The sequence below is a fragment of the Lutjanus erythropterus genome, chromosome 1 (genome assembly GCF_056507025.1).
Source record: "Lutjanus erythropterus isolate fLutEry1 chromosome 1, fLutEry1.hap2, whole genome shotgun sequence".
Taxonomy (NCBI): domain Eukaryota; kingdom Metazoa; phylum Chordata; class Actinopteri; order Lutjaniformes; family Lutjanidae; genus Lutjanus; species Lutjanus erythropterus.
The window spans coordinates 1327143-1354566 of record NC_139317.1 but is presented as its reverse complement, the minus strand read 5'-3'; the positions used below and the strand labels follow the sequence as shown (position 1 = coordinate 1354566).

The window sequence follows — 27424 nt, the reverse complement described above, 5'->3', positions numbered from 1 at the left end:
AAAAAGTGCAGAAAAAGATTTCTTTTGTGTAATCCATTAAAAAAATCAAAGGTAACTTGTTCCAGGGAGAGTAAAACTGTCTACACTGTTCCATCCATCACCAAAAAGGCTTTCATTACAACCATTCAGACTGAATCTGCTTTAATTAGAAATGAAGAGCAAGTATGAAATTACAAAATATAGAAGTGGCGCAAGCATTGATAAACGTCAGTATCAATGACAAACCTTGTGTTTTTTTCAGGGTTGGACCTCGTGGGAAGATAAGATGATTGGTCAGAAGTTGCAGTGATTGAAGAAAATTGCAAGGTCGTGCAGAATTGACGGGGATTGGTTGAATTTGAGTGAAGTGCTGCAGTCGTCCTGGATGGACTGAGCATTGTGACACGTGGCCAGTGGTGGAAGGTAACTAAGTACATTTATGCAAGTCTTATAAGTACCAATTTAATGTACTTGTACTTTACTCGAGTCCTTTCTTTTCATGCTACTTCATACTTCTACTCCATTACATTTTTCTGACAGCTTTAATTACTTTAGATTTAAGATTTAGAGACGGACACAGCACTGTTACTGCCTCCACTCGTGTTTTAGATGACATCATTATAGCTTTAGACAAGAAGAAATTCTGTGCAGATCTTTTTTGATACGGTGGATCATGCATCGCTCTTAAAAAAGACTTTGTCTTGGATTGGATGATGTGGCTTTTAAACAGTTTACACTGATGATATTACTTCAACTCTGCTGAACAAACCTCAGGACTTTGACAGCAGATTCTCATCTGGCATCAATGATCTCATCAGAGTTAAAGTGCCACTGCGTACACTGTCACATTTAATTTTAATGATGCCTTTTGTCTGATGTAGAGAACACAGGAGGTTCTATCAAGGAGATTCATGGTAAAGAACCTGCTGCAGTGTCTTTTAAATTCAGCTCAGGGAAGGAATGTTCTAAAAATTAAAGGCCATATAAAGAACCTAAACTGTGGTTTAATATGAGAAAAAGAACTTGAACATTGAGAGCGTGTTTGTTCATTCAGATAAAAAAAGCTGCTGTGACGTTCCTCTAATGAAACGGAACCATCTGCATTCCTCTCTCATCTTCACATGAATCGCTAATAAAGTGTCACAATCATTTCATCACACTCGGCCCTGATGAAACACAAACTACAAAGGCGAGTTTTAAAATTATAATGTTCTGCATTAGCACTCACTGAATATTTCCTTTCTTTTTAACCGGCTGCATTTTAATAAGACACACTGCATTAATTTGCATTTTACTGCAAACGGCTCTGACTCGAGGAGAAGAGACGAAGACGAGTGGACAGAAAGTGAGGAAGACAGAAGAGACAGACAGTTTCAGTGAAGACAGTTGGACAAAGTCTTCGGTCTGAACTGATGTCCTTTCATTTGCCTTTACTACCTTTTATAAAGGTTCCACTTGGAACCCTTTCAGAGAGTTCTACCGAAAACCCAATATAAAGGGTTAGAACCATCTTTGAAAGGTTTCACATAGAACCCCCATAAGAGGTTCTACAGAGAATGTTTTCATGGAGTAATGATTCCAGCCAGAACCCTCTCTGGGGGTTCTATCCAGAAGCTTTTTATATTCCAAGGGTTTCATCTAGAACTAATGCAGGGGGTTCTACCAAGAGCCCCTTTATATTTAACAGTTTAAATCTAGAACCCAACCAAGGGCTTCCATTGAGAGTCTTTGGATTCCAAGGGTTAAATCTAGAACCCACCTGGCAGAAGTTCTATTGAGAACATTTTATATTCCAAGGGTTTCATCTAGAGCACACTCAGGGGTTCTATCAAGAACCCTTTCATATTGAAAGAGTTCAATTTAGACCCCACTTAAGGAGTTCCATTGAGAACATTTTTGAAGGATTTCATTGAGACCATTTTATGAGATCATTTTATCTATTATCTGTTAAAAACATTGGAACATCGTTCTAGATAAAATCTTTAAAATATAAAAAGGTTCTCACAGTGGTGTTGGAGCCCCATCTTGTGGTGTAGTGTGTGTGTGTGTGTGTGTGTGTGTGTGTGTGTGTGTGTGTGTGTGTGTGTGTGTGTGTGTACCTAGTCTTGTCAGAGCTCCTTCAGCTGTAGACTGAGAATATTGAGGAGGAGAACCACAGAACATGGTCATCAAACTGTTTAACTCCTCCCTCTCCTGTGGGAGGTACACAAAGATCATCAAACTCAATAATACCAATGTTCTATGCTGTAATATTTTACTGCAGTATTACTTTTTTAATATCAATATTACTGCAATATTACATTTCATTATTATTATTATCTTTTTATTAATTTGCACGATAATATGCTTTATTTTATGTGCAAAATTAAAATTGTGCTCCAATTTCCTATGAAATTTATATGGAAGCCCACTTCCACTAGTGAAACTCATAAGTGAAATTATGAGATGAAAGTCATATCTATCTGTCTGTCTGTCTGTCTGTCTATCTATCTATCTATCTGTCTATTTATCTATCTATCTATCTATCTATCTATCTATCTATCTATCACACTGACTCTTGGGCTCCCTCTGGTGGTTGAAGGTGAGTACTTTTTACGACGCTTCATTCTCCCTTCCACATTTTACGACAGTACCGGCGTCTTTACGGCAGTGAATTCCCACAACACCAGACAACATGGCGGCGGCAGCGCAGCGTCCAGGCGGTTCTGAGGAGGCTTCCATGGAGAACGAGGAGCTTCCAGCCGCAGCGGGGACTCACAGCGGACACACACCGGGAGCTGCTGCCCCGGGCCGGGACAGACCCGTGTGTCTCATCGTGCTGGGTATGGCGGGCTCCGGGAAAACCACCTTCGTTCAGGTGAGTTAGCCACTGTGGCTAACTGCGGCTAGCAGCATGAGATACACTGTCTTCTTCACACAGGTAGCAGGACAGGTGTTCACAGAGACAGGTCTGCTCCAAACTCTTATTATACATGGCAGGATAATCTGCTCACTATGAACTGGTTACCGTTGGTTATAACGTTAAAGGGACAGTCCACCTCAATATCAGAAACATATTTCTTATATGAACTGCTGTGCTGTTTATCCATCTAGATTTCTGTGGTTTGAGCTGCAGAGTTTTGGAGATACTGGCTGTAAAGATGGCTGCCTTCTCTCCAGGATAATGGGACTAGATGACACTACCTGCGTTTTTCATGTTGGAACTATTTTCTCTCTGGTAGAAAGAAAGTAGTTCTGGATTCCACAGCAGAAAGAAAGTAGTTCCCTCCCCCAGTTTAAAGTTTACCACCTGTTAAATAACACCAGTTCAAACGGTAATCACTGTGAATGTGTCAGAATAACCAGCAAAAAGACTGAATGTTAGTTAATTCATCTGTTGGTTTAAACACAGAAGTGCATAACTTCCAACTTCACACAAACAAATACTCACCAACTTATTAACACAATAAATGATGTGTATTTATTAAACTCACTAAGGCTGGGTTGTAGCAACAATGATTGATTTTTAAACCTGTTGAAATCATTATCCTCACCTCTAAATTATGTAGCATCAAAGGTTAAAACCAGGTTGAAATTGAGAAACATTAAATTTAAACCTCAGTTTAATTTTTACTCTAAACTGAGATTAAAATTCTGTTGCACCAAAACTTCAAACTGCACTAGCAAACAATGTGACTTTATTTTTCATTTTTAGATAGTTAGCAGACACTATAACCTCTTTTTAGTTTTCCAGCAAACAGTGTAATGTTCTATATTCTTCTTAAGCTAGTTAGAAAACAATACTGTTTTCAAAATTACTTTTTAGCTTGTTAGCAAACAATATAACCTTCTTATATATTTTTGGCTCGGTATCAAACAATGTCAGTTCTATTTTTCCGCTGCTTTTTAACGTGATAGTAAACAAACAACCCACTGTTTTGTTAAGGAATGTGGAACAGCCAAAACAGCTTTACTCCCCAACGTACCAACAGCACTCAAAATTATTTCTGTATTTACTTAGTTTTTATTTAGGTAAACAAGCATCTTCATATTGATTAAACAGTGTTTAATGTCAGTTTAGATAAATAAACTTGGCTTTACTAAATTGAGATGAATTTAAAATTATGCCAAATGTGAGTTCTACTTAATTTTAAATCTGGATTTACTCTTTTTTTCTTTTAGTTTTACTAAGTTCTGATTAATACTAATCTTAGATTAAATTAAATTGTTGGTGCAGCTCAGTTTAAGTTACAAACTTGCTCCTAAGCCGCTTCATGCCTCCTGTCCTCACCTGAACCCACTGTGTCCTCATCGTCTCTGGAGTCAAGAGTCCCTGTCAGAGCTGCTGTAAATCACCTTTGTGCTCTATTTCCTGTCCTCAGACTGTCCTCCATCGGTGTCTGAGGCTGCGTCCCCGTCAGACAGGACTGCTAACTGAGCTAGCTGATGCTGACTGCGTCGTGTCTCTGATGTGTCCTGCAGCTGTTTGTTCTGATCTCAGTGTTTCTGTTTCCTCCAGAGGCTGACGGCTCACCTTCACTCTCAGAAAGCTCCTCCATACGTCATCAACCTGGACCCTGCCGTCCACGAAGTCCCCTTCCCTGCAAACATCGGTTAGTGAACCCGTCTATTTCCTGGACACACAGACAGTATATTCAATAATCCTATTTTTTGTCCCCCCTGGTCTCGGTAGCCTTCAGTCTGTCTGTCCTTTCTCCTGCAGACATCAGGGACACTGTCAACTACAAGGAGGTGATGAAGCAGTACGGCCTCGGACCAAACGGAGGCATCGTGACGTCACTCAACCTATTCGCTACGCGCTTTGATCAGGTGACTCAATGTGACTCCGCCCCCCTCTGTGATCTGTCTGACTAAATATGAACGAATAGACTGAAACATAGATGTGAAATATTTAAATCAAATTGAAACTCTGGGCTGTTGAAACACTGTAAAGCTTTAATGTTTAAGTATTTTTGTTAATCTGTCATAAAATAGTTTAAAAATTAAAAAACAAAACAACAGATTGAATAATTCTTTAATGTTTGTGTGTGTTTCTGTCTTCAGGTGATGCAGTTCATAGAGAAGAAGCAACAGAATCACCGGTCAGTGTGGTTCTGTTTGTCCCTCTGTTGTCTCCGTACAGCTGAGCTGAACTCTGATAGGGATGTCATGATGCCAGAAATTTAGTAATCGATACTAATTATTACCAGTAAAAAAAAAAAAAAAAGTTCCACGACATTTTCAAAATTTTGGCACTATAGACATCTTCCACCCTCTTCTTATTCTCCTCGATTGACAGTTTCCTGATTTTTTTTGTGCAGATCTGGTCTTTTATTCCAACAGTAAAACAACTTTACTGATCATGTTGACAAGATTGTGACAGGATTGATTAAGAAAATGATTAATCAATCAACAGATTAATTGACAATGAAATCAATCCTTAGTTGCAGCTCTACTGACTCTCCGCTCTGTCTTCCACTAAGCTGCTGTCTGTGTGTTGTTGTGTGTGATGACCTCTGACCTCTGCAGGTACGTGCTGATTGACACTCCAGGTCAGATTGAGGTCTTCACCTGGTCTGCGTCAGGCACCATCATCACAGAGGCTCTGGTTGGTTTTCACACTGTTTTCTTTTTCTCTGTATTTAAAGCTTCACAGCGGGTTCATGTTCCACACGTGTCTGTTTCAGGCGTCATCCTTCCCCTGTGTCGTCATCTACGTGATGGACACGTCCCGCAGCGTCAGCCCCGTCACGTTCATGTCCAACATGCTGTACGCCTGCAGGTACGTCACCCTCTGTGTGATTTATTTTTTCTTCCCCCCCCCAAACTGTTTGTGCCTGTTGGTCAATTAGACCAGTGTTTCCCAACCCTGGTCCTCAGGATCCACTGTCCTGCATGTTTTAGATGTTTCTCTGCTCAGCACACCTGATTCAAATGATCAGCTCGTCATCAAGCCTCTGCAGAAGCCTGACAACAACCTGATGATTTGAATCAGGTGTGTTGGAGCAGAGAAACATCTGAAACATGCAGGACAGTGTGCCTTGAGGACCAGGGTTGGGAAACACTGAATTAGACCCAAAACTATGTAAAAAGAAAAAAAGGGCCCAGGTTTTAAATTACTGGAATTACCCTTTAACATCATGTAGCGTTCACATTTCAAATAAATAACACCCCAACAGTGATAAACAGTGGACTTTGAGTCTGAATGTTCTCCAGCAGGGGGAGCTAACAGGACAGACTGCAGTCTGTTCTCTACTCACTGTTCATAATGTTCACACCAACAAATCATTACCTGCAAAAGACCTCTGGTGACAATTTATTCTTTCTGGATTTATTTAAGAAATATATATCATTTATGAAATATTTTGAGTTTTTTTTTAATTTCTAAATGTCAGAAAACAGCCTCGTCCCAGACAAGAATTCACAACTTCAAACAATTAAAAAAAGGGGTTAAATCCTTCAAAATCTCAATTAAACGACACCGACTGATAACACAGGTGTAAAAATGTGCTATTATAATCATCTCTGTTTAAAAATCTATTGAAAACGAAAATGTTGGTCCTTTAAAGTTTAAGTTGTGTCCCAGATGATTTAATCAGGCATAAAAAGGGTCAGCTGTACCTTAGGGACCCCTGTCCCACTTCCTGTTTTAGAAAAGGTGGGAATACTGTTCAAACTCTGGTAAACTCAAACTCTGTAGATCAATAATAATTATGGTTTAAAAATGTGTATTTTAATTAACATTAAGAGACTCTGAGATGCTTAAAAAATAAAATGGCTGCTCACTACGACGACGCTGTGAAATGAAAACATGGAACATATTGTCGACTCTGTAAGACGTCGACTCGTCAGATTTGCAGAATTGATGTATATATTTAATAAATGTGATCAGTAGGAGGTTGGTCCGTCGCAGGGGTTAATAGCCAGGAGGTTGATCTTTTGAGATGTATTTTCCAGCATAACTGAAGAGTAAATTTTCCCTCAAAATGTGTTTTTGTCCCAATTCTCACGAATAAGTGGTATATAAATGTGTACCAGGTCACCATAGGTGTAAAATGCTTGAAAACGCAACCTAAAAATCTCAAATAGAGCTTTAATTTCACTTTTGAAAAGGTGAAGGAACCATTTTTGCCGACACATGTCGCTGGTGAGCTTTCCAACCTTTATATCTCTGTTTCTAGCTGAGACTGTTACTGTAGTTTCAAAATACCTCCTTCAAAAACAACATTCCCTGATGTTCACGCTCAGTTTGCCACCAGGCTCGCTATAACCTGGCGGGAAATCCTGAAATACAAGCTAACAGTAACGTGGCAGCTGACGTGGTTTCACTCTCTGATGTTTCTCTCCTTCAGTATTCTCTACAAGACCAAGCTGCCCTTCATCGTGGTCATGAACAAGGTGAGGTCACTTCCTGTCTGCAGTGTTGACTCATTGTGTGTAGTTTATCTCGTGTAGTTGAGTTGTTTCTCTCTTCTTGTTGTTTGTGCAGACGGACATCATCGACCACAGCTTTGCAGTGGAGTGGATGCAGGACTTTGAGGTTTTCCAGGACGCTCTGAACCAGGAAACCTCGTATGTGAGCAACCTGACGCGCTCCATGAGTCTGGTGCTGGACGAGTTCTACACCAACCTGAGGGTAAGAAGACGAGGACAGACTTGGGGGGGGTTAAATATTTAGACTAATGTCCAGCTACAACAGAGTTTCAGGAGTGTTGGTGTAAAGATGTCCATCCAGCCTGGAACACCTGCAGCCTGTTTTCCTCCATGACGCTGGCTCACTTTTATTCACGGTAGATTGCCACGGTAACCCACAGCTGACCTGCTCCGGATCAGCTTAACAAAAAGATCAGATCAAAACCTGCCAGCAGCCCGATAACTGACCAGTCATCATCCATCCATTTCCTTCCACTGATCCGTGGTCGGGTCGCTGTAGCAGTGAGCTGAGTTGGGTATTCCAGCTATCACTCTCCTGCGTTTGCCAAAACAGTTTTTGTTCATCTTTCCACGGTTCCTGCAGTCACTGACACTGGTTTGGTCAAAGTAAAACCCATAATTCAGGGACTCACACCCTTTCTTTAGGGACAGACCATTAAATGAGCAAAAAAAAGGGACAAAAACTGCCTAAAAAGATCCAACACCTGCTGAGAACATCACTGACCAATCAGCCCACTGGAAAAAAAAACATTGATCATTCATGGTGTGGATGAGATGTTTCCAGGATGAGAAATAACAACTCTTAAAGCAGCACGCCGACAAATATTCATCAGTATTACTCCGTACTGATCAGGAAGAAAAAAAAAACAAGAAATCATGAGCATCGAAGTGGACGGTACATCACACTGACTGGAGGAGCTCTCACTTTGCTTGAAGTTGTCCGGAGGTCCGACATCATCGGCTGCTTTGTTTGAAATGAAGAAGTAGCTCAGAAGAAGCGCTGCTACGTCGTCCTCGCTGTACAGCTGCCGTCCGTGCTTCAAAGAGAATAAAACATTGAGTAGAACCCGGTGTGATTAGTAAGGTTGAACTGACAGAGTCGTCTGTGTGTCTGCAGGTGGTGGGCGTGTCTGCAGTGACGGGAAGCGGATTGGACGAGCTGTTTGTTCAGGTGGAGGACGCTGCTGAAGAGTACGACAGGTGAGTTAGAGACAGACTGTTTTCTAACCCGTTTCTCTTCCTCTCTGGTGTTTCTCTCAAACTGTGATGACCTGATGTCAGATCAGTCAAAAGTTCTGATGTTGTGACTCTTTAACGAACTCATTTAATTCATGTTGGTATGTTTGATTAATTCACTCCTTCATACAAACTGCCAGCGACTCCTGTGATGCACCTGAGAGAACAACGATGAATCCAGGCATCAGAACACAACCAGAGTTGGTTCTGTGTGGGTTCATTGCATGAGTTGAACCCGTATCGTTCCACCTACAGTCCAGCTTCAGGGATGTAATTATGTGTCCAGTCTGAGTCGTAGAGACAAAATGACTCAGATGTTGGAGAGACGAGTCTGAGGGCGGCTGCACTCAACTGAAATCTCAATCAGTTTCTAAACGAATCACTCGGAGCCTTAATGAGAGCCGGCGCAGAGCTGTAGTGAGGCCAGAAACTCAACAAAATAGAAAGTTACAGCTTTGTAAAGTATTTTAGTCATCCAAAGTCCCACACAGCCACACCCACACAGTTAGGTTTGTCCTGTGTAGGACAGAATGTAGTGGATTTCCTTGATTTGAAACTGTTTCACTCAGGACACAGAACAGCCTCACTGAAGTTCTTGCTTTTGATTTTAGTGCATGTTAAAATGTCAGAGCAGCCACATGCACTTCTTAGACGATAAATATCATGTGTTGATCGTCACGTCAACATCAGACCAGCAACATATCACATATTTCACTTCATTTTCAATGTCAGAGGGTTTTTCTGTGTGTTCTCTCTGGATTATATTGATGCTGACATCTTTAATCTTGTGTTTGTAGAGTTCTGTGTTTTTGCGACACACCAGGAATCATTTAATACATCAGATTTCTGAAAGGGAATTTGCCGAAATATTTTTCCTCGAGCGTGCAGAGAGGGAACTTTTGTTTGAATCCGTGGAAGTTGAAAGTTTTTTTCCATTCTACATAATAAATATAGTTTGTTTCAGTAACCTGCATCACTTCAGTGACTCATTCTGCTTCATCCTGGAAGTTTTAGTTGTTGATCCCTGCGGTTCCATCTGAATAATAAATGGACGTCACCCCGGGTGTTTGATCACAGTCAGATTTATTCGTTTAGTCATCGGTCCAGTTTTTGTTTCTTCATTTCCAGCCTTGGAACCCACCGACCGTCATCTCACCACCAGATCTGTGTATTTGTATGCAGATGCAAACTGTAATGCAGATTTGTTTCTGATTGGTGTGCAGTGATGGAAATACTCTGAACTGATCTCATAGTAAACACTGAATTCTATATTCACACACCATGACAGTGTGTAAGTGTGTGTTGTGAGCTCGTGTTGATGCCAACAGTTACAGCAGTAATATATACCATGAAGTATAAATGTAATAATTTAATAAGTTTCTCTGCTGTCCCAGAATTGTCCCAGAATTGTCCCCGACACTTCATCTGTGTCCTAGGTGCCATTTTTTATTGTCCAAAGTTAAATCCTTTATTTTGAACGCTGCCTGTAAGTCATTATATTTATAAAACAATAATTATTAATTAAAATAATGATTTAGTATTCAAATCAAAACATATATTAGCTGATATTTATCAGTTAATACTGATGAATCTTTCTCAATGAGAGATTAAATAAAGGTGATATGAAATGACTGAACTCTTCCTCCTCCTCCTCCTCCTCCTCAGGGACTATCGGCCTGAGTATGAAAGACTCCGTAAACAGCTGGTGAGTCTGTTTGTCTCTGTATTTCTTATGTTGCTGTCTGTCTGTCCTCACACGTCCTCACACGTCTCCGTGTTTTGACTGACTTCCTGTCCATCAGGCCGAGGCTCAGAGCCAGAAGCAGCAGCAGCAGCTGGAGCGGCTCAGGAAGGACCTGGGAGCCGTCGACATGACGACCGCTCCGTCTACAGGTACAGCTGACTGATGCAAAATAAAATTCTAAATTATATTTATTGATTAAACCCTTTATTTTACATGGCTGTAAATTCCTGATTAAAAAAAAACTAGTGTCAAAAACAAATTAATAACAAAGAGCGGTGATGCTGGTCGGGGAGGAGATTCGTTTGTTGTGCTGTATTTTATTCTTGTATTTTTCTGAATGACTTAAAAAATACACTAAAAATCATCAAAGACATATGTATTAAATCCAGATATCAACTACAACCTCAATATCACCACTAAAAATGGTAAAGAACACAGATATAATAAATAATCGTGTCCTGTCCTCAGAGGGAGCTGACGTCGCCGGGCCCAGTGACCTCATCATGACCCGCGGTAACCCTGACGATGAGGAGGAGGAGGTGGACAGTGACACGGACGACATCGACCACAGCGGTGAGAACAGAAACCCCATCCTCCTCTTGTTACACTATAAAAAATTACAAATATGAAACAACAGAAAATAAATAAAGGAAATCTTTTCTCTGTGTTTTAGTCACGGAGGAGAGCAAAGAGGCCGACGCCTTTGGAAACTTCCTGCTTGAGAGGAAGCAAGTGGTTCAGGTCCGGAACAAAAAGTGTGTGATGCCTGATGGACCCTGACCTCTGACCTTTGACCTCTGACCTCTGCAGGAGGACAAGAGAAGACAGAGACAGAATGAAGGTGAGGGAAGTAAGATTTCCCTCTGTTGGACACAGACTATCACCTGGAACAGATTCTTCCATCAGTGATGTTTGTCCTCAGACGTTCAGATATGAAATCTGAACTTCCTGTGTGATCAGGTGACCTCTGACCCCGTGACCTCAGCCATTCAATGAAGCTGATTGGCTGCTCCTCAGTGTCGCTCCCTCCCTAAAAAGAAAAGTTATATTTTTATATAAAAAACAGACTCTTCTATTCTGCTTTTCTGGTGTTTTTCCGCACTTTTGTTTGTGACGCACTGAAAAAGTTTCTGATCTGCAAAATAAAACTGAGCTTTTAGTTCACACTTGGTTTTAATTAAAACGTCTGTTTGTGACTTTTTCCTCCACATGTTGCACCGTTCAGTCCCTGCAGGATTTCACAGGCCTTTTTTGTCTGAGTTCACAGTTGCTTTTCTAAAAGAAATTGCAGTGCATGTTGTCATGTTTTTAGACATTTTGCAATGAAATTACAGGAACAAGTGAAAATTGCAAAACAGAAAGTTGAGTTTTATTTGTAGAATTCATTAAAAAACAAAGACAACTTGTTCCAGGGACACAAAACCAGTCTGTTTTCACACGAATCGAACAAACTGGACTTTGGGGTCAAGTGTAGTCAGATCTGGACCAGGGACCCTGATTTAAAAGCCCCCGAAGTAACATTAGAAGCAAAATCTTTTTAGAACACAAACTCAGTCAAAACAACAAGCACAAAATGATAAAGTATAAAAGTGGTCAGAGCTTTGATAATTATTGCACCAGTTTATGTAAAAGTTTGGACAAAATTCCAAGTTTGTTGAGACTCAGACTCCAGCAGGCGTCTGCAGCAGCTGATCTTCAGTTCAGACTGAGCCTCGTTCTAATCTCAGTGTTAAATTTCATCTTCACTACATTCAAACAGGTTTCACTTCATGAACTTCTTCTTGTCAAGAGAGATTATTAGTTAAAAATGTTTACAGCCACTGAACTGCAAACATCATTTAGAGTAAAAGAATTCAAATGTCTGACCTGAAACTTAAAACATAAACGCTGTTTAATGATTCAATCTGGAAGATTTGAAATGATATTTCATTTTAATAACATTACAAACATTATGCTGATAAAATTTTACATCACTTAGTGCTCCATGAACGCAGACAGAAATAAAACTTTTATCTTTAAAACTCTAAAACTAGTTTTTTTTCTGTATATTTACAAAAAACGAAGTTTATCAGTTTGTTCATTAAATATTTTGTCTTTGTTAATTAGGTTGAAAAGTTTTTATAAATCATTGCGTTCTGTTTTTATTCATGTTTTACACGACATCTCCTTTTTTGAACTATGGGTTGTAAAATGCAGTTTAGTGCAGCTTCACTGCTGCATGTTGTTTTTGTGTTGTTCACAGAGACAAAAAGTCTTTTTCTGTTTTAATTTCAGTTCATGCAGCAGCAGCTCGCAGCAGTCAGGTGGGTTTTCATGGAAAACTAAATAAGTTATTTGGGAAAGCACAAATAATGTGATGGAAACAAATTTTCTTTTTTTTCCTCTCTTTCAGTCCATTTATTAGAATAAAAAATATCAAGTAAAATTCTGAAAATAGTGAGGAATGATGTCACAATGAGCCAAACATGTTTCTAACAAAATGTCTTATTTTAGAAACTTTTTCTTTGTGTATCTGTTTCCCTCCAAGACGTACATGGAGTAGAAAGTATAAAGTTTCATGAAAAGAAAAGATTCAGGCTGCCTCACATTTGTACTTAAGTACAGTACTTGTTGCTTTTGAAAGGAGCGGGCGGAGAGTGACTCAACTGCTCTTCAGTGCGACCACGCTGCCGGATTTCAGCGAGCGTGTAGGCGAGAGAACAGAGCGTGTCGGCAGATGGTCGGCAGGCGGAGAATGTGAATCCATTCACAGAGCTCGGGCATGAATGAAGACAAACAGAGAAAGAGACGCTCGAACACGACCGCAGATTCTGAAGAGCACAGATGGATCCCAGCAGAAACACCGGAGAACAAAGAAACAAGTCAAAACATGAGACAGGTAATGAAGTGTGGGAGTTTTTCTTCCATCCAAAAAGCTGTTTTCATTTCATCGACCATCATTCATGAACAAAATGACAAACGCCTGTCAATACAACACAAAACAAACCAACGTGTTTGTACGTCTGACTGAACATTAACATGTTCATGATGCAGGATTGAACAGAACGTCTGGTCATAATAAACTGCAGGCTGAGGGTTCATGTTATAATGCAATGATTTATGATTCCTTCTTCACTTACATTCAATTGTAATGTGTCTCTGAAATAATCAGGGACGTCTCTGAAGAAGACGTCAGTGATGGCAGCATGTGTCTCTCTGAATCCGTCCATACCATCACAGCTGCTGTCTGTTGAAGTCAGTGCTGGGAACAATCTGGATGGTCCTTTTCCTCTTCAGCCCGGAGGACTCGACGTCCATGATTAGTGAAAACAGTCTGAAATGTGGACTCGTCAGACCACAGGACACTTTTCCTCTTTGCGTCCGTCCATCTCAGATGAGCTCTGGTCCAGAGACGTCTGCAGTGTCTCTGGATGTTGTTGATATGTGTCTTTCTCTTTGAGTCTGAACTTACATTTGTAGATGCAGAGACAAACTGTGTTTACTGACAACGGTTTTCCAAAGTGTCCCTGAGTCCATGTAGTGTCCTTTATACAATGATGAGGGTTTTTAATGCAGCGCTGCCTGAGGGGTCAAAGGTCACAGACAGTCAGTGTTGGTTTTCAGTCTTGCTCCTTACCTGCAGAGATTTCTCTGGATTCTCTCAATCTTTCATTCATATTATGGATTGTAGATGGTGAAATCTATAAATTCCTGCAGTTTTGTGTTGAAACTCTCGGACTGTTTGCCCACGTTACCTGTGCAAAGTTCCAGACAGGTGTTTATGGAGCGTTCCACTACTTTCAGTCTTTTGTTGGTCCTGTCCTAACTTGTTTGGAAACATGTTGCAGACATCAAATTCAGAATATCTACAAAAACAATCAAGTTTATCAGTTTGAACATTAAATATCTTGTCTTTGTACCGTATTCAGCTGAATATAGGTGATTATAGGTGATTATAGGTGATTATAGGTGATTATAGGTGATTTGCGGATCTTTGCATTCTGCTTTTATTTACGTTTTACACAACGTCCCAAGTATTTTGGAATTAAGGTTGAATATAAATATGTAATTTTCCACAGCTGTAAGGTGCTGGAAAAGCTTGAATTTGTTGGTCTAAATCAAGTTTCAGTGGTACAACTGTGTCTCTGTCCGTCCGTCTGTTTGTCAGGTGAGTTTCTGGAAGTCTCCGCCTGCAGCAGCAGTGACTCACCTCCGCTGACATTCAGCCCACACTGTTGTCTGCCTCCCTCTCCTCTCCTCTTCACTCTCTCCTCCCCTGCCTCCAGCTCACACACCCCTCCCTCACTGCTCTGCTCTCCTCTCCTCTCCTCTCCTCTCCTCTCCTCTCCTCTCCTCTCCTCTCCTCCTCTGTGGGCTGCAGACACGAGCAGAAACAGAAAACGTTGGGAGTCACGACGCCTCGCCGACACAAATAAAACACACGACTGCTGGCTGAGAGTCAGGCTGCTCATTCATACTGGAGCTGAGCAGGACACACACACACAGTCAAGACAAACTGGTCTCAACTGGTTGTAACTGGCAGCTACATGAATCTTTCAGCTCAGATTTGTCTCTGCAGTTTGTTGCCCATCAAACCTTTTCATCACACTTTTTATCGTCATCTTTCCATCCATCCGTTTCTCTCACATGTCCGAGGTTGGGTCACGGTGGCAGCAGGTTGGGTGCAGCTTCTTGGGGGACGGAGGGGACGTTTCCACAGCAACGTCTAAAAAAACATGAAGCTGCCCCCCCCCCTCAAAAAAAAAAAATATATTTTGAAACTTGTAAAACCTTTCATACATAACCTGCAGCTCAAAGGGCTTTACTTTGAAAATATCAACATGGATGAGCTCATAAAAATACAGGGAGTTTTTACAGGAAGTAAAAGTGACAGAACAAGACAGAAATGTGCTGCATTAACTAAATGGTTGACGAGCGAGAGAAGTGAAGTGAAAATTCCCCCCAAAAAGTTTCATTTTTTTTCTTTTTTTCATGTATAAACATCAAAGGCATCTTATTTCTGGATGAATTAAACCACGCTCTGTTCTGGGTGTTCTCACTAATCTCACCAAAAGGATTCAGGATCACAAAAATTCAAACAAAATCATTTTATTTGTAAATGAAATTACAAAAGATTCAAAAACTGAGAGAATAGAAAAGCACATGAACCTTTAATTAATGGCAGTAACGACAGACCTTGTGTTCTTTTCAGTACTTGTGACAAAATAAAAAAATGAAAAATACAAAAAAACAGAAAATAACAAAATACCTCCTTGAGAAGGGAAACTGCTATGACTGGTGGAATCATGGGAAGTTACGAATGGAAGCCATGATTGGTCAGATTGGACAAAACTGCATGATTGTGCAGAATTCCCAGAGATTGGTTGTTTGAATTTTTGTGAACTGTTGCGATCGCAGCATTTCACCTTCCAACCAGGACCAAAGAGAAAGTCCGTCAACAGCAGGACTGAGTTTCACTCAGAATCATAACCTGCCAAATATAAAATGACATCATGTCAAGAGAAACTTCAGATAATAAACTCTGGCAGGTTGATGCAGATGATGCAGCGCTGCCTGTGAGTCTGAACTCAGGGCTGAATTATTGTCTTTACCTTAATGATTTTGAGACTGAAGAATGCAGAGAAATCACACTGCTGATCACAAAGTTTAATTATTTTAACAAAGATGATAAAGAGGCTCCTTCAGTGACATCACACACACACACACACACACCTCACGTTCTTCTGATCGTCTCATGTCAGCCTCCATTATCACCTTCATCACTCTTTCTTTTTCTTTCTTTCTGTCTCTTTGGTCTCGTTGTCATGACATCACTGCGTTGAGCTCAGTGCAGTGATCTCATCGTCAGTGACATCATCTTCCAGATTCAGAGATGATGTCATCGCTTCCAGTTAATCTGCTGCTGTTTGTCCTCGAAAGCAGCCCGCAGAGGCAGAGCCCCGCCCCCCTCTGTGTTTATATCACATCTCTGTTCTAGTATGTTCTACTCTACATTCTACTGTATTCTGCTCTGTTCTCTTCGGTTCTACTGTACGTTTCTGTGGGGAAAAAGCTGCAGCTCTTCAAATTATAACATTGTTCTGCAGATGTTGTTGTTTCTGCTGAATCCTGATTTGACTTCAAAGACACACACACACACACACAAACACACACACACACAAACACACACACACACACACACACACACACACACACACACACACACCCTGATGGTGAAGCCCTGAGAGCTCTCAGCTGATTGGCTGCAGGTGACATCATCAGTTGGGATGTGGAGGTTTCTCTCTCTCCTTGTTGCTGCAGCCTCTCACTCACCTCTCTCTCTCTCTCTCTCTCTCTCTCTCACACACACACACACACACACACACACACACACACACACTCTGCAGCTGCATTACATCATCTGGTTCGGTGTGAGGAGAGGAGGAGGAACAGTGTGTGAGAACATGGTGTTCTCTCTCTCTCTGGTGCATCATGGGAGCTGTAGTCTCATTCTGCAGGCATTCAAGTTGAAGCTCACAGACTTTACTGACATGTGAAACTAATTTTGCTTTTTTTAATCTGAACTTCCACAGATTCTCCCGTCCAGAGACTGCAGGTTAATCTGCAGCTAAATCTGGTACGAATCATCTTTTCTGTTTTTGGGACTGATGCGTTTTGTAAACCTGAAATAAATCAGTCCTTTCAGGAAGCTGCGATGCTGCAATCGCAACTATTCACACAAATTCAACAAATTCAGCTTCAAACACTGCAACTTTTCTGCAAATTTGATGAATCATTGTATTTTTCCTGTGAGTTTCAACTCTGAGAAGATCACAATGTCTGTCACTGTTATTCATCAACACTCTGTCCACTTTCATATTTCATAATGTCTTGCTTGGTGTTTTGACTGAAGCTTTATCTCCAAAAAGTTTTTGCATCTTTGTGGAAATGATGTTTGTAATCCTGACATTTTTTGGTAAAATATAGAACAGGGTGCATTTTTATTACCTATAATTTTTAATAAAGTCACTTCCTTCCATAATTTCATTGCAAAAATACCTAAAAACATTGTAACATGCCCTGCAATTTTTGATTTTTGCTATCAGGTATTTCAGGCTGCAACAGTCCCCTAAATATCCTGCAAAACCTTGGAGGGACTGATACATAAACTTAATAAACTAAAATAAAAACACCTGTACACTTCAAATACCTGACAAAATGCATTTTTCTGCAGTCACTTGTCAGATGTTTTGTGGACATGCTCTCTAATTTGGATGACATGTGCACATTTAAACTCATAATGCAGCACAAACGAGGGCTCAGTCAGGACCAGAAGGACTAAAGTTGATGCAAAGTTCACAGCAGATTTGGTTGCACATACATCTCACACTGCAGCGCCTCTCGGTTTTATAAATAACTATTTATACGTGTTTTTTCTGAGTGAGAGAAAAAGGTGTAAATACAAACGTGTCTGTGACTTCAGCACCATGTAGAGCTCCAGTGATTTATCACAGCTCGACTGCAGATGATTCAGAGACATCATCATCATCATCATCATCTTGGACTTTAAGAGACACTGATCAACATTTTCTGACATTTTATAGCTCAAACAACTAATCTATTATTGTACAGATCATTGCCAGATTGATCAGTAGTTGAAAAATAGATCCAAACATGTGAAAACAGGTGGATCACACAGGTGGATCACACAGGTGGATCACACAGGCGTACGTCGGTGAGCTCTGCCTGTTTTCACGTTTTTCTGTTGCAGCATACTGACTTTTATATTTAAAATGTTTGTTTTATTAGAATATAAATGTTAGTAGCTTCAAATGCTCAGAAACATCCCAGAACCACTGAAATAATTTGACTTTCAAAGTTCCTTCATCACAAGCGTTGTTGAGTTTGTGTGTAGCTGTGAGCGTCTGAATGAAAAGTGTGAGACAGTCGAGAGTTTGGCCGTCAACCAGAGTAACAGACGGAGGCGTTGACACACAAACACAGATCTGTGTGTGAGTGTGTGTGTGTGTGATGAGTCTTACAGTCAGGATGAGTAACAGCTCATTGTCAGCCTTTAAATTTAGCACTGACATTTTCTCAGCGGCACACCAACCCATCGAACCAGATCAAACCAGATCCAGGCTTCATGTTTTATATTTTACTGATTTTAATTTCAGTATTTCTTTATTTTATTTTCAGTATTTGAAGCGCTCTTGTCTTTCCCACTGGTAGAACCACCTGTCTGTGTGGTGAAGTGGTACAGTAGAATAAAAATACACAATAACATGATCTCATCTCTTCAGCAGGTTAAATATTCAAACCCAAGATGGCTGCATCTTTACATCAGATGAAATATTCTACATATCTTGTGCATCATTTTAAACAGATTTCCTCAGACTGACAGATTTAGTATTTTTGAAAACTTTTAGAATCTCTGCTGTAATTTAAAGTGAAGTTCTGTGAATTTGAACAAAAGTTAGCTTGTTATTTGTTGTGGATTTTGTTCTTTAGCCTCTGAGTCGTGGAGACCTTCAGGTAATCAGGCTTCTTTCTGTCTTTTAATCAAAAGTAATCTGGAGAGTTGAGTGTGAATAATAATAAGAACACACAAGTATTTTGCATGAAAGTTAATGAAACCTGGCTGCACAGAAAACCTTCAGCTTCTCTCAGACGAAGAAGAGAAATATATAAGACGAACAGAGCAGGTGATCTTTGTTACTGCTGACTGCACACACTTCAACATGTGTGCAAGTGTTTCTGTGTGATTTGATCTCGTCACAGTTTGCTGATTTCTAATCAGTTTAATCGACACTTTGCAGCAGAAGAATAAATCTGATCCACACCTGCTGCTGATCAGCCAATCACTGAGTGAGGACTCTGCTGTACATTCAGCATCAAATTACACCAGAATTCACACATGCAAATAAAATGTTTGTTTTTTGTCTTTTGCATCATTTCTGTTACGTCTGTTTTTGTCCTTATGTCTTGTACATCATGTTTTTGTCTCATTACATCTTTTGTCTTTTTTTTGTTATGACATTTGCATCTTTTCTGTTTTTACGTCTTTCACGTCTTTAGTTTGTTTGTTTGTTTGTTTGTTTGTTTGTTTTGGTGTATTGCAGTTCAGTGCGACAGCTGAAACAAATTCTTGCTTTATGATGTTTAAAATGTTTGATTTTTGACATTGTCATAGTTACAGGTGTTGAGACGTGTGCAGAATGTTGGAAACAACTCAGAGTTTAATTCAGTCCAAACCATCACTTCACTGATCAATATGTAAGATGTTTTTTGTTCATCTCTTTTCCTCCTTTTGCACAGACTGATGTGCTCATCAGTCATTTGATTGATCAGCTGATCAGTTATTATACTGAGTTCTAATGAAAAACAGTCAAATTGTGACATAATAACCCAGAAAAATCCATCTGATCCTGCTGAAGAACGTTCTGACTGTGATCAGGAGGAATCCTCTGAAATAAACCTCCACTGCTGTGAACTCCCTCCTCCTCCTTCTCCCCCTTCTCCCCCTCCTCCTCCCGCTGCCCTGCTGGACCAATCAAAGCCCGGTATCGTTACCGGCCAATCAGATCAGTCGTGAGTGATGTCATGCAGCAGGCTGCTGTTTGGTGCTGATGCTGCTGAGCTGCAGATCTTCAGTCTGAACAGAGAGACCGAGCATCACTGCAGGGTGAGTACACACTGCTCACACACACACACACGCACACACACACATACTACTTTTATATTTATTATATCAGAGTATATTCACATGTTTTCATGTATTTGTGGTTATTTTTAAGCTTTTTGCATGTTTGCAGCTCAGACGGCTGCAGATGAAAGCAGGTTTCACTCGTTTGATTCAGTTTTCTTCTTTATTCTTCAGCAGCTTCAGTTCATCACTTTCATCTTTTCCTTATTTCTTTCTCTGCTGCATGTTTTTCTTTTCTCTCTGTTTCTTTGTCTTTAGTGTTTGAGCTGCGTGCTCCACTCACTCCTCTCTGCAGAAGGTGATGCGCTTACTGGCAACAATGACATCATCGTTTAGTCCCTGCACACACACACACACACACACACACACACACACACACACACACACACACACACACACTCACACACACACACATTCAAAGTTTTATCATTGTGTGTCTGCAGCAGCTTTTTAAGGAGCATCGATTAGAAAATAGTGGACAGTTATGATGACAGATTCATGATTTTCAGTCTTTTTCTGCAGAAAATCTGATCTGGTTTCTGTTTTGTTGATTTTCTCTGATTGTTTCTTTGTTGTTCAGACTGAAGTTTGGATTTTGAGACCTAAAACTGAGTATTTGTCTTTGTTTTGGACATTGCAGAGAGATTAAACAATCAATGTAAATCATGTTTGATAGAATAAAAGCTAGAAAATCATTTTAAACTGCAGCTAGCTGCAGTAGTTTTTGTGCACAGTTTTTCAAGTTATGTTTGTGAGAATTTCCATCATTTTATGCTCTATGTGTGTTTGTTAACTGAAAACGCTGCTCGTCGGTGCAGCAGCTGGATGATCTGTGACAGCAGGAGGTCGATGCATGACCTGAATCTCTTTTAGCTGAAGCTCATGTCACTGCACTCACTGATGATTCAGTCTCTTCACACTTTGGATGAATTATTTTAGTCTTATGAAGTCGCAGCTGCTGAATTAAAACCAACTCATATTTATAAAGAGTGATTCAACAAGCTCAGCTGAATCTGACCTTTAAATCAAAAAGGATCGCAGTTTGTGCTCCTGTCTCATAAAAGCAAAGTGAAATATAAGATAAGATAAGATTCAGACTGCAAACTTTTGATTTACCAGGGAGCTGCAGAAGAAAGAGGCAAAATTATAAAAATGATGCATTAAAGATAAAATATAATGTCTTTGTCCATCTCCTACTTTTCATCTTTATTTCCTGAACCATTTCCTTTTTAACAGATTCAAATCTAAGTTTGCTGTTGTAATGTGGGAGTTTTGCTCCCTGAGTTTAGCCTGACAGACAGACATCTGTCTGCACCGCCTGCACGTTACTGTGCTGTGATTGGCTAGTTCTCATTACCTTATGCTGAGTGTGTGGAGGCTGCAGAGGAAGAATGTGTCATGTGTATGAATAGATATTACTGCACAGTTTAAATATAAATATACAGTATATTGCACAGGATGATTGCATGTTAGAGACATGAATGATTTGCTGTGTGCATATATATAAAAATACAGATATTCTCTTAAAATAGACCCTTTCACAAGTAGTTTTTCAGGCAATAACAACCACCATCGAGGCAATGAGTACTATCAATCACAGCACTGTGAGGCGGGACTACATGGAACAATCTTGAGAAGAAAAAGAAAAAAGCTTCCTGCATGAGCTGAGCTGAACAAGTGTGTCGTACCTGAGAGGCTTTACTCAGAAACTGTTTCAGCTCAGACTGAAGTGATTCTACTGAAGTGATTCTACTGGACTGACTCTACTGTCCCTCCTGTGTGTGTCCTCAGGAACAGACTCTACCTCACCACAGTGTCTTTGACTGAAAACAGCAGCAGCAGCAGGATGACTCTGGCAGGTAAAACTGAAGTGATTTTTATTTGTTTGCAGATTTTTTTAAATATTATTTTTTGGTTGTGTGATGTTTTGTTCATTTGACTGAATCTGTTCAGATTTATGACTCAACTCTTCTCTTTTTCTCTCTCTTTTTATCTGAATGTTGCAGCATACAGAGAGAAGATGCGAGAGCTCCCTCTGGTGTCTCTCTTCTGCTCCTGCATCCTCCCTCAACAAAGAGACGTCACAGCCGACAAGAAGGAAGGTCAGCAGCACTCTTTACTCCTCGATCGATCACTTATCCTTTACTGATGATGACAGATCAATAACTTTGACATGGAACAATTTAGCTTAAAGCTGTAACAGGTCACGGTTTCATATAGAAAATGTCTGTTGGTTACTTTATATCAAATGTTTTCAACAATGACCAAACTATGACAGGTGTCATAACTGTCATGAACATTAAGGAGTCTTTATGAATGTTTATGACTGTTATTAAGTGTCATTTGGTCCTTCATGTCATTCTTATTGCAAAGTTGACATAGTCTGAGATGTCTTTGTTATGACAACTTACAAAGACAACAGTAACTTTGTTATGTCAACCTGACATTAACAAATGTGTTGTTATGACAACAGCTCAGGCAAAGCTGGTAACACTTTAGTTGAAGAACCATGCATAAGAGTGACATAACACCACCATAACCATGGCATGACACGTGTCATGAACATGAAGGAGTCGTTATAAGTCTTTAAGATAACCTGCCATAAACATGCCTAACTGCCAAACTGGCCACTGTCAGTCCTGGTCTGGTCTGGTTCACTGGGAAAACTGGAGGAAACTGGAGCAAACCCACACAGACACTCATGGTTCTGGTTCTCGTGTTCCTCTTGCAGCAGGTGTGGTGGACTTGAACCTGTGCAACATCCGGGACATGGAGGTGATCGAGCTGAGCAAACGGTCGAGCGGCCAGGCCTTCGAGGTCATCCTGAAGCCGCCCACCTTTGATGGCGGCCCCGAGCTGAGGGCGACCACGCCGCCTCGCGGGAAACCCTCACTGGAAGAGATCCAGAAGAAACTGGACGCCGCCCAAGAGAGGAGAAAGGTGGGTGGAGTCAACAGATTGTTAATTGTCTTTTTATGGTCACATTAGTTTGTTAATGGAGATTCTCACGATGAAGGGAGCATTTTATATTAAGGTGTTTGTAATAAGCCTTAGTTAATAGATGATAAGGTCCTCACAAAATGCTTATTAACATGAGTTAATAAGACTATATAAGTTTTATTATTAGCATTATTAACACGTTTATTGTTAGCTTGAGAGACATTTATAAACACTTATAACACTCTGCTTCCATTTACCTTAACCTCACCCCAGCCTTATCCCTAACCCTACACAGAAAACGTTTAATAGATGCCTGGAACACCTGAAAAGGTACAGCCAATCAGAGCAGAGTGGGAGCCTGGATTTAAGGATTTATTATCCTTAATAAGCATTGTTCACAATATAGATCTGACACCCCAAAAAACACAGTTAACTGTTGATGAATGCTTAATAAAATATGTGGAAATGTTTATAAAGCAAGAACAAAAGCTTCGGAAATGTTGGACATTATAAGTAAGTTAAACTTTAGACATTTGTTTGGAAGGCTTATAAAGCTTTTATTAATAGTCTTAAGCAGTTTATAAACTGTTTACAAATACTAAATAATAAATAAAAACAAATACTACAAATAATAAATTTATTATTATAAATGTCATATAATGCAACAAAAACTATTAATGTTGCTAATATTAACAATTATATAGTCTTACTAACACATATTAATGACCATCTTATAAGGGCGATATTACCTATTAGCTAAGGCTTATTACAAGCATATTAATTATAGGGTTACCGATATTAGCAACTGTACTGCATAGCTTACTATGCTAAAATACTATCATTTGCTACTTAATACTTAACACACAGTACAGCAGAGGCTGATGGGAGTGTCATTAATTCTTCAGATATTTGATCATGAACAAAAGTATTGAACACATAAAAATGCCGATAGGTATATTTAACAAACAAAAAAACCTCTGTGATAGTCATTGAGACATTTTACTAAAATCCAGAAATGTCAGCCTCAAGGTGGCGCTACAGAAAAGGTCAGAGGATTGTGAAAGTTTTTACAGGTCATCACAAGAGGGACACAAATGTCTGTCCAAAATTTCATGACAATCCAGTCAGTAGTTGTTGAGATATTTATAAATATAGATTTAGCTGAAGACAAAAAACAGTGGAACTAAAGTTGATCCTTGAGGAACCCCACAAGTTATTTTATAGTGTTACAAATGAGAAGATATTTAGATTTTTGATTGGCGTTCAAATCAAACAAATGCAGTAGTTAGTTAAGATATAATCAACAGACTCAATCACACAGTTCAGACAAAAAGTAAACTTGAATTTGTTTCTATAAAATCTAACAAAAAGGAACTAAAATTCTGTAGGAGAGGCAGGTAGAAAGTGTTTGTAAATCTTCCCTCTGTCTCCCTCTAGTGTCAGGAAGCGGAGCTGCTGAAGCATCTGGCCGAGCGGAGGGAGCACGAGCGCGAAGTCGCTCAGAAAGCTCTGACCAAAGAGCGCCAGGAGCACCGAGCCGACGCCGACAAGGAGCAGCGGCAGATGCACCTGAACGCCTCACAGGAGCGGCTGCAGGAGGAGGTGAGGGCGCAGGTTTTTATCGTCCGTTTTCACTCTGATTCAATGAGACGATTCAGATTCTGGACGATGGGAATGAGTCGCTGACGGGAGTTTGTGATGTTTGTGTCTTTCAGGACAAGCACAGTGTGGAGGTGAGGACGGGCTGGAGGAGAAGAGGGGATTCTGGGTAGATCTACTGAGACAAAACATGGAGACAAAATTCAAATTTAAAGATCTGACATTTCAGCCATATCAGCCGAACATGAAACTTTGACTTAAGTAACTTCAGTTTTTCTCAACCTAGATCCTATTTCCCATGTTTCTGTGACTGATGGGGACAACAGTTCTTGAAATTTGTCCATTACTGGTGCTTGTTTTTACCACTGACAGGCTTGGATTGTTATTGACAACATTATGGAAAGGATCGCTAGAATAAGATCTTTTTTGTTTAACCAGAAACAGATGATTTATCACTCTGTTCAAAATCACCAGACTGCAAACAGTGATTTTTTCTTTTTTATCATCATCATTCACAACTGGACCGACACAAAGTAAACTCACCAAAACCACCATGGCTCATCTCTCCACTGTTCCAACAATCACCAGCTCTGGTTTGTTTGAAATAAACTCTTAGTTCACAGAGTTTGATGTGAAAATATTCTGTTTTCTCTCCGCTGTTTCCCTCATGTTCAACCTTTTGCTCCTCTCGTGAACTTTATGAATGAAGAGAGCTGGTGATTGTTGGAACAGTTGACAGACGCTTGTGAGTTTTATTTTGTTTCTGTCCAGTTTGAATGACGTGTGTTTTACGATGATAAGATTACTGTCTCTGTAAATGAAGTCTGGTGTCTTTAAAAGACCGATAAATCGTCTGTTTCTGGTTAAACAAGGAGGATCTTCCTTTTTAACAGAAAGCTCTGTCTCTGTAGGGATCCTTTCATAATGTTGTCAGACACTGAAGGACCCCAAATACAACCAGCTGTAAAACTGCTTTGACCTTGTTTACCTCCAAAAAGCCAGAAGAGACCACGGATGTGTGGTAGTGACACAAGCAAAGAAGGGAGAGACTGATGGTCAAGTCATGAAAGGAACCCAAGACCTTTCAAAGATCTCATGAGAGTGATCACTGTAGTGTTGTACAACGTACACAATGAAGAAGCAGCATGCAAATCTTGCAAGTGTTTTGCAAATCAAGGGTTTCTTCTAGACACGACTGAGAGTGATGAAGAGTTTCAGAGTTCCCCAAACTCTATTAGACAACATTAACACACCACAACATCTCCAGTAAACATAACACATGTTAGCAGTCAGATCAGGCTATGAGATTTGTGAATCATGTAGTTTGTGAAGTTTATGAACTTGGCTAAAGTTAGCTCAGCTGTTTCCATACCAGGCATGCTGTACTTTGCCTCTCTGTGCGATACCCCACCAAGACTTTCTTATCATTTGAAGGCCTCTTTAGAATAACAATCTGAGAATGTCTGGCAAAAATAAAAACATTTAATGGATGCACTTTACCGCCTGTTTCACAGCTGACGGCTGCAGCGCTCTCCCTCAACACTGAACCAATTTCAAAAATTGTAATCCAGATTAGTTACTTAGACACAAAAACGTGGGAAAATAGAGTCCATTTTGAAAAAGTTACCCTCTAACGTGCTGCTGACACTCTTGTAGTTTCAATGTTTCCACCAGATGTTGTGACCTAGCTGCAGGGATTTGATCTTTAGCATTGTGCTAACTCCGCCCCTTTTCTTCTGCCTCCAGGTGTCCTGATGGCCTGATCACAACACAAGCTGAACTTTATTTGGAAGCCATTTTGGAGAGCTGATGAGCTGATGATTGATGTGCCGACAACCCGGCGCTGCTCCGACTGGGAGCCTGACAGGAAGAGACTCTGACAAGAGTGAGAGAAGAAGAAAAAGAGGAGCAGGAGGAGAAGGAGGAGGACTGAGGGCAAGTCCCTCCTCCTCTCTACAACCAGGACTCTTCTTAACAAGATGAACTCTTTATAATGAGAAAAACTGAAGGACGCTGCAGATTTGGTCATCATTAGATGGTTCACAGGGGTTTTACTGTGCTTTGTTGCCATGCCAACAGTGCCAATGTGTTCGTGTGTGTGTGTGTTTGTGTACGCATCAGAAATTCTTCACAACGTCTCATCAAAGTGGTACCAAACTCAACCAAAACAGAAATGGAACCTGAACCCAAAGGAAACATTACAGCTTCTTCTTCTTCTGGATCTTTTACGTCAAAGGGAAACACAGACTGGGCCTCCGAGACATGGAGGAGGAGGAGGAGGAGGAGGAGGAGGAGGAGGAGGAGGAGTCTCTGCTCCCTGGACTGATCAGAGTGTAACAGCTCCACCTGCTGGACAGTGTGCATAATTTCATTTTCTGTAAAACAGGACAACAACGAGAAAGATTTGATCACCTTACATGTGGCTCTTTGGTGACATCTAGTGGCAGCTCTGGGAAAGAACATTAAGATTAGCAGACGTGCTCTTTGTCAAAGGGATGTTGTCAAGTCCGAGACCAAGTCCACACTGTTTTGAGTCCAGGCTGAGTCCTGACACAAGTCAAGATCATTAGGCCAAAAAAAAGTCAGTCAGACTTGGTCGAGACTAGTCATAGGTGAGATTAGCATCTGAGAATCCAAGTCAAAATGCCAACAGGGCAGAGACGAGTCCAAGTCAAAGCAGTAATTAAGACAAGACAAGACTGAGACAAGATTGAGGCTAAACAATCATAAGGAAAACCAGACTGGTTGCAAAGACCCAGCAAATCGAGACAAGTTACTGAGACAAGCACGAGTCAGATGCAGAGTCCAGTAAAAATACAAACAAAACC

General features: G+C 40.3%; 2 protein-coding genes across 3 annotated transcripts; both read left to right on the top strand.

Moving 5' to 3' along the window:
• The first annotated feature begins 2619 nt into the window (after window positions 1-2619).
• On the top strand, window positions 2620-11555 carry gpn1 (GPN-loop GTPase 1). Its single transcript, XM_084714313.1, has 13 exons — window positions 2620-2836; window positions 4478-4571; window positions 4682-4788; window positions 5023-5060; window positions 5488-5566; window positions 5646-5740; window positions 7311-7356; window positions 7448-7594; window positions 8510-8592; window positions 10294-10333; window positions 10431-10521; window positions 10841-10945; window positions 11046-11555. Exons 1-13 carry the CDS (start codon window positions 2654-2656, stop codon window positions 11150-11152), a joined length of 1215 nt encoding a protein of 404 aa, XP_084570439.1. The 5' UTR covers window positions 2620-2653; the 3' UTR covers window positions 11153-11555.
• An 8397-nt stretch (window positions 11556-19952) lies between these two features.
• Window positions 19953-27327, top strand: LOC146332438 (stathmin-4-like). Of its 2 annotated transcripts, none has more exons than XM_084713516.1 (7): window positions 19953-20036; window positions 21849-21916; window positions 22064-22159; window positions 22792-22997; window positions 24435-24599; window positions 24713-24730; window positions 26343-27327. In XM_084713516.1, exons 2-7 carry the CDS (start codon window positions 21904-21906, stop codon window positions 26349-26351), a joined length of 507 nt encoding a protein of 168 aa, XP_084569642.1. In that variant the 5' UTR covers window positions 19953-20036; window positions 21849-21903; the 3' UTR covers window positions 26352-27327. The 2 variants fall into 2 exon arrangements, with proteins under 2 accessions (XP_084569642.1, XP_084569020.1); XM_084712894.1 differs by having other exon boundaries at window positions 22789-22997.
• Window positions 27328-27424: the final 97 nt, after the last annotated feature.